Below are 10,461 nucleotides of genomic sequence, written 5' to 3' on the forward strand. Positions count from 1 at the left end.
TGAGAAAACAGAACAAAAATTCAAGTTTTAGGGTTCTTCCACCAAACTGCACTTACTTCTGGACAGTGCTGCTACATAGAAGTCACAGGCACACATTGATTCTTCAGTTCTTAAATCACTTTAACGTTGTTTCCATGAAAACAAGAGGTTTCAACTCTTTTTCTATTTGGAATTTAGGCTCAGCAAGGAAATACWCCTGTTGGCAAAACTATTACTCCTCTTTGATATTAGACTATAACCTGGTTTAAACTGATCTTCCTGACAAATATAGAAATTTAAGAATTGTAAATATTGAATCATTTCGTAGTGTGTTGCACTACCAATCCATGTACTATTTTCCAATGAACTGAAAGGCTAGGACCATAAAAAACTTCACTAAAATGTACTTTATCTGAGGATCTCAAAGGAACCACTTGAAATGACATGCAGATAGAATCTGATGTGCACTAGGGAAACGAACTACTGACAAAAAACATTGTAAGTAGCTTTTATATTTCATTGTACTGGAACAAAATTCTACTGACACAATAACTTGCAGCTTCAGTTTAGAAAGTACATGTTGACCCAGTGTACAGATTTTTCACTCACCTTTTGCCGGATAACCTGGTGTTAGAGGGTCCCCCGCTCCATTCAAGTTTAATACATTCCCACGCTGGGCTCCTCCACCTGGCAGATTCCAGCCTGCTGGATAAGCCTCTACTCCTGGGGCACAGTAGTCAGCAGGGTCTGAATAAAGTATGATTCCTTGGGCTCCTGCTAATACGGCATTTTTAACCTGTGAAATTAGTTTTTTCTTTTTAAATGAAATGTCAAATAATCTTTTTTTTTTTAATGCAGTCATAATTTTGAATGTTGTAACATATGTCCAGGTCAGGAAATCACCTTTACAGAAGAGTAATGATCATGGACTGAGCAGAAGAGCACACCTCAATGGAACACGGTATGCTCAGGTGTGCTCATTACTTCTATCACACCTTTTTCACAGCTCAAGGCTATGAGATAAAGCAAAAGGCATAAAACTGAGGCACAAGAACTGACCATTATCCCTGTTATCACACTGTTGTCAGTTCTGTTGGAGTCCTTGCCTAAAGTCAGACAAGTAGTTACTTAAACTCAGTGCTTCAGATTCCTTGTCAAATATTTAAGTCTTCAAAATACTACAACCCTGTGGAGGAAAAGTAGTAACAGCCCTGGCTGTAAAACCTATTCAKTTCCCCAATCTAATCTTTCACAAGAAGTGCCTAAGTTTGTAATCATCTCATTCTTGGGAGTTTAATACATTCAGTTTTATTTTTTGGAAGTTATTCTTAGCACACGGTCACTCTGGATGGATTGCAGCCTTCCTTCTGCTCAGTGTTCCACCTGGATTGCAGCCTTCCTTCTGTTCAGGGTTCCACCTTCCAGTCCTGCTGGCTCTGCTGTGAGCAGTGACAGAAACAGAGACACATGGAGGAAAAAATAAAGCACAACTCTTACTTTATTTCCTCTGAAAATCTTCCCATATCTGGCAATGACAATCTTTCCTGTGCAATTAATTCCCATTTCACGCTCTAGCTTAAAAAAATCTTCAGTACGGCCATAGTTCACATACACCAGGTCTGCCTGAATAGGAAAAAAAAAGCAGTTTCGTGACAACTAGTCATTCCATAAACAAAATGCYTATTTTCACAGATACACCATTTCATTTATTATGTATGATATGACTGTTCTTTACATTTCTGCAGACAARATCAGGCCTGAAAAATAATAACAAAGATTTCCATAATATTCTTTGGGAAATCTTGGTTCAAAATTTAAATCTTCCTTTATTTTCCTGCACTAACCACAGTCCTATTCACTGAGGTTGAAAATTAAAATAGCATAACAGAGGAAATAACAATCAAATATAAATAAAARCTTATTAACTGCAAGAGTGACAGAGCCCTGGAACAGGCTGTCCAGACCGGTTGTGGAGCCTCCTTCTCTGGAGATCTTCCAAACCCGCTCTGTGCCACGTGCTCTGCGTGTACTTCCTGGAGCATGGGGGGGTTGGACTAGATGATCTCTAGAGATCCATCCCAACCTTAATTGTTCTGTGATTCTGTATTTTGTGAAACTTAAAAAAAGGAACATATGTAAGGAATATCATTATTCCTTACATAATGAGTATAGACAAACATCCCCTATTACATTATTTTTACCCATCTAGGCAATGTAATGCTGCCCTTTAAGATAAATTTTGTAGTCTTTCAAGACATAAATCTAATTTAAAGTATCTTCCTAACTGATTTATATTTTGTAATTTTTCCTTAAGATTTATGTAGTACCTCACAATGTAACAGGGAGTAACCTGAGATGTATCCAATACTTTCCATAAAGATAGAAGTCTTTAAACCTTGTCGTTCAAATTTGAGAATGTCTGTTTTAGTAGGAGACTTCAGAACTTCATGCAATATGGAGAGTAGCTGTACTTTTGTTCTAATTGTTAATTAACCATTTTACTAACGGATAATTAAAACTACTACAAGAAATATTTTGAGAAGTTGGAGTCCCATAAAGTGCTTCTCAAAATATGACTTCAGCTAATAATACTCTTTTATATTTTCTTTTTCTTACCTCTGGCATTCCTTGTGCTGAAAAAGCATTATATGGTGGCAGAATACCTGTAATATTTTCATATCCTTGTGGAGGTGGTTCAAAAAAAGATGTATTGAAAATCTATCAATTAAAAACAGAAATGTTCAGTCAAATCTTTTGCACAAGTTCATCTTTTGCAGATGATATGCTGRTTTACAGAAGTCCTTAGCAAATAAATAAATAAAACATGCATAAATTCAAACAAAAATTAGTTAGAGATACATAGCTTATTTTTTTTTTAACATAGTGCATATAAGAATACAGAGATATAGATCACTGGTCACCAGAGGCTCATGGATAAATGACTGAATCTGAGGAAAGAAGTAACTGAAAAATGCCAAGAACTAGTGATGGTGAAAAAAGATCTAGTTCACCACAGGCATTTTGGGGGGTAGTCCCACCTGTATCATTACTCATCTCTTTACTTCTTTGGTAGATACTCTTTAGCAGATACTTTCCAGGTAAATGTGCTGCCTTTCATCACTATCCATAATATTCATGTTGTTTCAAGATTTATCTCTATGCTTTGTCATCCTGTGAGATCCAGATGAGAGACTGTTAGGAGAGGAAGTTTCTGTAAGAATCTCCTCATTACATTACCTCTAAAGTTAGGTTATCCCTGTGCCCATATTTCCCAGTTTATACCCATTTCCTACCATACTCTGTTCTTCTGTCATACCTAACTCTATCCCTCACTCTGGCTCCTTGTTAGATTTTACTTCTAGGTCCTTATTTTCGTGTGTATACAGAATGGAGACTGTGATTGCTGCTGGAAAGCAAGTCCACRGAGAGGGATCTGGGAGTCCTGGTTGACACCCAGTTACCCATGAGCCAGCAGTGCCATCGTGGCCAAGAAGGCCAGTGGGATCCTGGCTGCATCAGGAGGATGTTGCCAGCAGGTGGAGGGAGGGGATCCTGCCCCTCTACTCAGCTCTGGTGAGGCCGCACCTGGAGTATTGGGTGTCGTTCTGGGCTCTGCCGGACCACAGGAATGTGGAGCTCCTAGAGAGGRTCCAGCAGAGGGCAACAAAGCTGATTAAGGGACTGGGAGGGATCTCTTGTATGAAGAAAGACTTAAGTAAGCTGGGCCTATTTAGCCTGAAGAAGAGAAGGTTGAGAAGAGATCTGATCAATATGTATAAATATCTGAAGGGAGAATGTAAAAAGGATGAGGCCAAACTCTTCTCAGCGGTGGCCAGTGACAGGCCAAGGGGTAATGGGTACAAGCTGAAACACAAGAAGTTCCATCTCCATGTGAGGAAGAACTTCTTCACTGTGAGGATSACAGCCTTGGAAGAGRCTGCCCAGGGAGGTTGTAGAGACTCCTTCTCTGGAGATCTTCCAAACCCACCTGAATGCCACCCTGTGCCCTGTGCTCTGGGTGTCCCTACTGGAGTAGGCGGGTTGGACAAGATGATCTCTAAAGGTCCCTTCCAAACTTAACTATGCTGAGATTCTGTGATTACAGACTGACTGTTCACTATTACTTCCAACACCAGGCTTAGGAGATGCCAGAAGAAACTAAGAGGATCAAATTTGGAACAAATGAAAGAAAGCAGTACCTCCTGCAATGAGTAGTAATTGTACAGGTGTTCACGCAGAGACTGGACAAGTATTTGGAAGAGACCCTAATGCATCTCTGGACCGCCCCTTCCTAGGGGGTCCTTCCCATTAGGGGGACTTAAGAGGGTTCTTAAGAAGACTAATTGCATTAGTCTAAGAGAACCCCTGAGTTGAATATAGATTGACACTGGAAGAATACGTCTTGCATATGTTTCCTTGTTCTTAGACTTCCTGCACATTCACTTAAGGCTGTTGATGGAAACAGGATGCTGGTGTAGATATATCCTTAATCTGAACCAGTATGGCGATTCTAACACATTGCTTCTAAGCAATGTGTTCTTATTGCTTCTAAGTCACTCTGCCTGTGTGTCCAAAATACCCTTTCTCAATCTCAGTTTTCTTCTCTTGTCTGAGGGATTGAGATTTCAGTCACTTTGTTCTGTTCTGCTGAACATCTTGGAAAACTGTTTCTTAATTTGAGTCCCCTTTACACGAGGTTTTTCAACAGATGTTTTTATGATGGGACATGGGGGTAGGAAGGCAGAAGAAGTCACTGTCACTTTAAAGAAATCTTACATAAATGTAGTTTAATCATTAAAAATATCACCTCATTCCCTTGATCATCAATTATTGAGATGTAGTTTGGCTGCATTTCATTTGGGTAGGAAAGAAGGACATCATAATGAACTAGTTCTGTTGAATCCAATCCAAATTCCTTCCACTGGCCTTGAATTTGTTTGGCAAGAAAAAGATTCTGTTCTGTTCCCGCGAGGTGAGGAAACTTTGTAAAGGAACTAGAATAAAACAAAAAGTCACTAGTAAGCAATAAGCTCAGAGAAACTGAATGGCCAAGTTGGATCAGTGCRTCTAAAGCTTATCTTCAAGGCACGCGCACAGAAAATAAGTTGTTACGGTTACAAAGTCTGAGCTGTATAACAAGGTTGTTTATCAGGGACAGTCAGGATAAGCACAAAGGGTAGTCAGAGCAGAGGATTTTTCCTGAGGCCCTAAGATAAGTCAGACCAGCTTTTCTCTCTGCATAACAGAATTAGCCACATCTATATACAGGCAACAAAAAACAGTGTCAAAAACATTCGACAGAAGAATGTGAATAGTATGCAAGGAGCACAAAAGGTACAGAAAAGCTACACGTTGAGAAAGGAACTCTCCAAATAATACTGATATCATGATGATGGATTTGTATATTGTTGGCATAAAACATATTAAATAAGTTTAACTTGAAAATCATTATGTCAAATGATCTGAATGCATTTATTCCTTTTCTTTTTTAATCAAAATCCTGAATAATATAAGCTTTATTAACAATATTTACATCCAGATCAGATGCAGTATCTAACAGTGTTAGAAGGTCAAAAACAACTTCAGGCACCTCTGGGCAACCCTACACAAATCTGTTYGCAGTTTGCAGTTTGTTTGGCTCACTGAAAAATTGACTCATGGTGAATGATGKGTGTCATGTACCACCTTTTGGATTCCCAATGGGCCACTTGCTTTTGCCAGCTGCCAGCTCCCTGTCAGATATCATTAATTGCCACTAGTAAATAGTATTAATTAGGACCAAGGAAAGGATTCCTTCTTATTCTTTGTGCATTTGGAAACTTTTTGAGGACTGAGTGGAAACCAATCAATGSACAATCCCCCACATTTTTCTTTCTAAAGATGATCACAATACAAGCCAGTCAGTTATGAAAGACTTCCCTCAAACACCACAGGTTCTCACATATGCTCTTTTCAGGCAAAAACTACCTGGCTCCTGGGTTTGAATACATCTGCACTCACGAGGTTGACCCTAACCTTCTGCTTCCTGCTGTTGACTGTCCCTCTCCTTCTTGAACTGTACTGGAGGACAGAGGTCTGGAAGCAACTTTCACCTCATCAAAACAGTACTGAGCACTTAGACTTYCTTGTACTTAGACTTTCTATCAGTAGCTTATCTTCCCAGTTCAACAGAACAAATTCATATTTCCTCTGAGCTTTGACARTAGCATACCGGTAGATCCATCCCCATAATCCTTTCAATTTCTTCTGGGTTTTAGTTTCAGCTTCTTTGGGCCATCTTGATTTACTGCCAAGCGCCTCCASAGTGCTTTTATATTCCTCCTTTGCTGCTTGTCCTCCTCTTGCATTTTAAGAACACTATAATTCCTCAAGTACTGTAGTTTAAATGCTAAAGATATGCCAGCAGGAAAAATATACTAAAGCAAGTGAAGATTTCTGAACTAACAACTTGTGGATCAATCTCCTCTATACCCACCACATACAAAAGACAACAGAGGTGAAGACTGAACTGTAAAGAAAGTAAGGTACAGGCAGGACTGATCTTAAGTGGTCAGAGGTGGTTCTGTAAATGAATTAAGGGATAACATCGGGGGCTAAAGGCCTCAGGAAAAATCCTCTTGCCTATAGAAAATTTCTAAATAAAAAATACAGCAAAATGAAGTCACACTTCATGGATTTAACAGTAAAAAAAGCTCATTAAAAATGATGTTCCAGTTACTGCATTGAGGATCACTACAAACCCTGAATTTTCAAAATTTAAATTAAAAATAATTACASTGGGTATGGATATAGAAACAAGCAACAAATGTACCCCAAACAAACTGCGCTCTGACATGTAGTAACATCCAATAAATAAACTCAGTTGATGCATTTTAGAACCTCCAATCCCAAACCAACTGAATATTATTGAAATGRAACAATATATCAAATTTTACTCCTGTTTTTCACTTCCAAATGGTTTTGCAGAGCTACGATTAACACTAAGGTTAAGCTCTCTGCATTTTCTGATACTTAAGAGTTTGTTTTCTTCACTTAATGGAACTGTATCCAGTACTTTTTAAAATAAAGAATATAGGTCAAAACTATGCAGTTCATTTTTTTATGCCTTAAAAAAGGCTGTGGATAGCAAATAACATATTTTTTATGCAGCTGCTGCTTTTTATTTGAACTTAGAAAATAAACGAGTAGGAAGTATTTGGTCCATCATCAAAGCAAGCCAACAAATCAGATAAAATTAATACCTTAGAGCCAAGAAACTTTAGCATAATCACAGAGCTATTTTATGCTGTGCATTACCTAGGCTCTGTCTCAAACATAAACTTTAGGAAGTCTCCCACTGACAGCAACAAATGCAAGATAAGATAATGCTGATACACTTAAAGAGCTAATTGATGCTAGGAATGAAAGCTTTTGGTTTAGAATAAATGTACAGAAATATAAATTGGCAGTAATCCTTTGATGTTTATGATGCAGCTGTAGTCTTGCATGCTAGATACCAACTAACTAGAGGTTATTTTTGTTGACTTTTTGTTTGTAGATATTTGTTTTGCTGTGTAAGACACAGCACAAGAGGACTGTGTAAACATGCACAAGAGGAATTGTTTTCATTTCCAGTAAAACACACAGCAAAAGTAAGAGAGTATTTCTGTGTCCATAGCATTTTAGACATTTTGAAAGAATCATACAGATGGACTCAGATGGAAACAAGCATATTTCATAACAATTTACAACATGTGAGGCTTAACCAAATCCATACACATTGGACAAGGACCTGTGGCTTCTGAAAGCAAAAACAGGGTATCAAGGAGTCTCAAGCATCCTCTTGCAAAGACATTATCCAGTCTGGCTCCACTCAAGGAATTATCACTTGTAAGTACACACGCAACTCAGCGACATGCAGACGTTATACTTCTGCAAACTGCACTCAAAGACTCATGAAGATGGTTAGACTACTTCAGATCAAGACTACGGAAATTCTTCATAAGAAAAAAGAAATGATAAGCACTGGCAACAAGCCATGAATAATATTGAAAATGTTTTATTTTTAGAAATAATTATTATTAAATTAAGTTGCAAATAGAAGAGTTTTACCTCTGGAAGGTTTTTAATACTTTATAGTTTATAATTTATAATTAAATACTTTAACTCCTATTTGTATATCACAAAAGAGGAAAAAATGAAAATAGTTATAGAAATTTATGGKTTTTTTTGCATTCTCTAGGTCTCAAATTTTTTCCATATAGCTTGAAGGAAGCATTAGATAACAACACAACTAGTCTTTGCATAAAGAATGCAAAGAAGGAAGTGCCGTGAGTCCTTCCACTTTCCCCTAACAAGTAATTTAGAAGTGCCCTAACAGCACTAATTTCAAAGACTGCGTTTTGTTTCTGATGCTACCACTTTCTGACTGTTGTAACTGATAAAATTATTTGAAAAGCAAGGCACATGGGGCTTACCGAAGGAATTGCTTGATGTTTTCTGCTTTCATTTCAGCTATAAGTTTCTGTCTCACATTTTGATAGAAACCTGCTGGGTTGGTTCCTTTCTCAGTCGATTTTGTAAACCATCCTGAAACACATTTGAAAATCATCCTATTTAACAAGATACCCAGTCGTAACACATTTAAACCTGCAAGCAACTTAAATTACTGAACAGTCTCATTAAACCCAAGGGGTTGAACAGGGCTTAGAGTACCCTCTGTCAAACGCAGAAGTGAAACAGAAAAATAAAATGTATTTATTTCATTATTTAATTAAATAATTATGTGTAAAAATTATGTGCTCACAATTTAAAAAGTATATCCTAAAGCTCTATATTTTATACTCATTTTTTAAAGCAAATTCATCTCTCATTAATCTCTAAAGTACATCTCACCCAGTGACTTCTTGACTATTCACAAGGAGAGGGTTAGACTCCTCATAATCATAATGAAACTCTGATTTAATTTATAAATCTATTTAAAAATATGTGGATGATTGTATTCAAAGTGAAGGCAAAAGATTCAGCCATATGGCTGAATGGCTATTGTAATAATTGTTAATGTGAGGAATGGGCACTGAGTCTGTTAAAAATGATAAAGACATAAACAATCTGGGTTGCTAGACAATTTTGAAAAGCTAAAGATATTTCAGATGCCAAAAATATGCAGAGAGAATGATGTCAAATATATTACTTTAACTTTAAAAATTAATAAACAAATATTTTTTTTTTATTTTAACTAGAAAACCTCCAAATGGAAGATTTGTCACAAAAAAAGCCAATATAACATACATAGCAAATTAGATTTAAATGTAATTATAGCAACACTTTGAACATAATAAAGTGATATCTAGATCAGATCAAAGGTCCGTCTTGTCAGTATCCTCTTCTGGGTAGTGGCCAAAAGATGCTGTTCAGGGAAATGTTTAAGAATAGAACAAGCACATAAGGATGTTTCTTGGTCCAAGTCAGTCTTGAGAAATTTGCAGTTCAGGAATCTTCTAAATCCAGTTAATGCTTTTTATATTTAATAGTTTTCATGGATCTTTATTTCATATTCTAGTCTTTATTATGTGCTACTATGCAAGTTAAAAATAAAACAGGCAAATGCTGAAATACTTAAAATCAAATGCTGCAATGGACCGCAGAAGTGGATCTGATATTCATTTAACATGTAGCAAATACAATGGTAACTTCAGCAACCCTGCTCTGGGCTGTTAGTCAGAACTCCTCCTCCTCTTCATTCTGACCTTAATTTCTAAGGCAGTTACTGAATAGGAGCATTTAAATGGGGTTGCAGTACAAATCAGGAAATGTAAGTGAAAAAAAAAAATCCTGGAGCTTTCACAGTCATAGAAGTGTCAAATTCTTCTATTAATCTCTCCTCTTTTAATGCTGGAAGATGACCGTTCATCAGGCCTCATCTTAGGCTGAAGAATGCAATTGCATTCCTCTCATGCCCGCAAACACCCAAATTTGTATAGAGAGAACAATCTCTTAGAAAAACAGTGGGGCCAGTGAGTATTTTACAAAGCCCAAGCAAAGCAGTACAAGCTCCCTGATGTGTTCATGTTCACAAGAGGAGCTGCACATAAAGATCTGCAGAGGGCAAAGATGTTGGGCTGAGTCCCGGTGGCTCCGCACTCACCTGCAAGGAAGCCCAGCAAGAAACAGCCCAGCAGCCCGGGGCAGCTCAGCCACATGCAGACCGTGATCCTGCTCCCAGCCATACGACCCGTGGTTGCCAGCAGCTCTACAGGCAGTGAGGAGTGCAGGAAAGCGGCCGCCTTCCTCCTCCTCTTCCTCCTCCCACCCTCAGCCCCTGGCTTCTGGGATCCTCAGCACTCATCCTGCCAAACCCACTTGGATGCTGATACTATGATTCTCTGAGTACAATAAAAAACTTCCATTTCTTCAGTCTTGCCCCGTGAGACAGTTTGCACATGGCTGTATGTTTATCTCTGCAATAAATATGCCTCTAAACTGCAGCAAGCAACATATAAA

At 37.9% G+C, this 10,461-nt stretch overlaps 1 protein-coding gene across 1 annotated transcript in view; it reads right to left on the minus strand.

Moving 5' to 3' along the window:
- The window catches only part of NAALAD2 (N-acetylated alpha-linked acidic dipeptidase 2), a 28,663-nt gene extending 18,446 nt beyond the window's left edge, over positions 1 to 10,217 (minus strand). The window contains exons 1-6 of the mRNA XM_026042456.1: positions 10,106 to 10,217; positions 8,436 to 8,547; positions 4,787 to 4,973; positions 2,596 to 2,697; positions 1,477 to 1,602; positions 589 to 775 (exon numbers count right to left, since the gene is read on the minus strand). Coding sequence (XP_025898241.1) covers positions 589 to 775; positions 1,477 to 1,602; positions 2,596 to 2,697; positions 4,787 to 4,973; positions 8,436 to 8,547; positions 10,106 to 10,187 — 796 coding nt within the window. The 5' untranslated portion in view covers positions 10,188 to 10,217. The remainder of the gene's footprint in view (positions 1 to 588; positions 776 to 1,476; positions 1,603 to 2,595; positions 2,698 to 4,786; positions 4,974 to 8,435; positions 8,548 to 10,105) is intronic.
- Between the last annotated feature and the right edge of the window lie 244 nt (positions 10,218 to 10,461).

The sequence above is a fragment of the Nothoprocta perdicaria genome, unplaced genomic scaffold, assembly GCF_003342845.1.
Source record: "Nothoprocta perdicaria isolate Ctin4 unplaced genomic scaffold, notPer1 scaffold_302, whole genome shotgun sequence".
NCBI classification, from domain to species: Eukaryota; Metazoa; Chordata; class Aves; order Tinamiformes; family Tinamidae; genus Nothoprocta; species Nothoprocta perdicaria.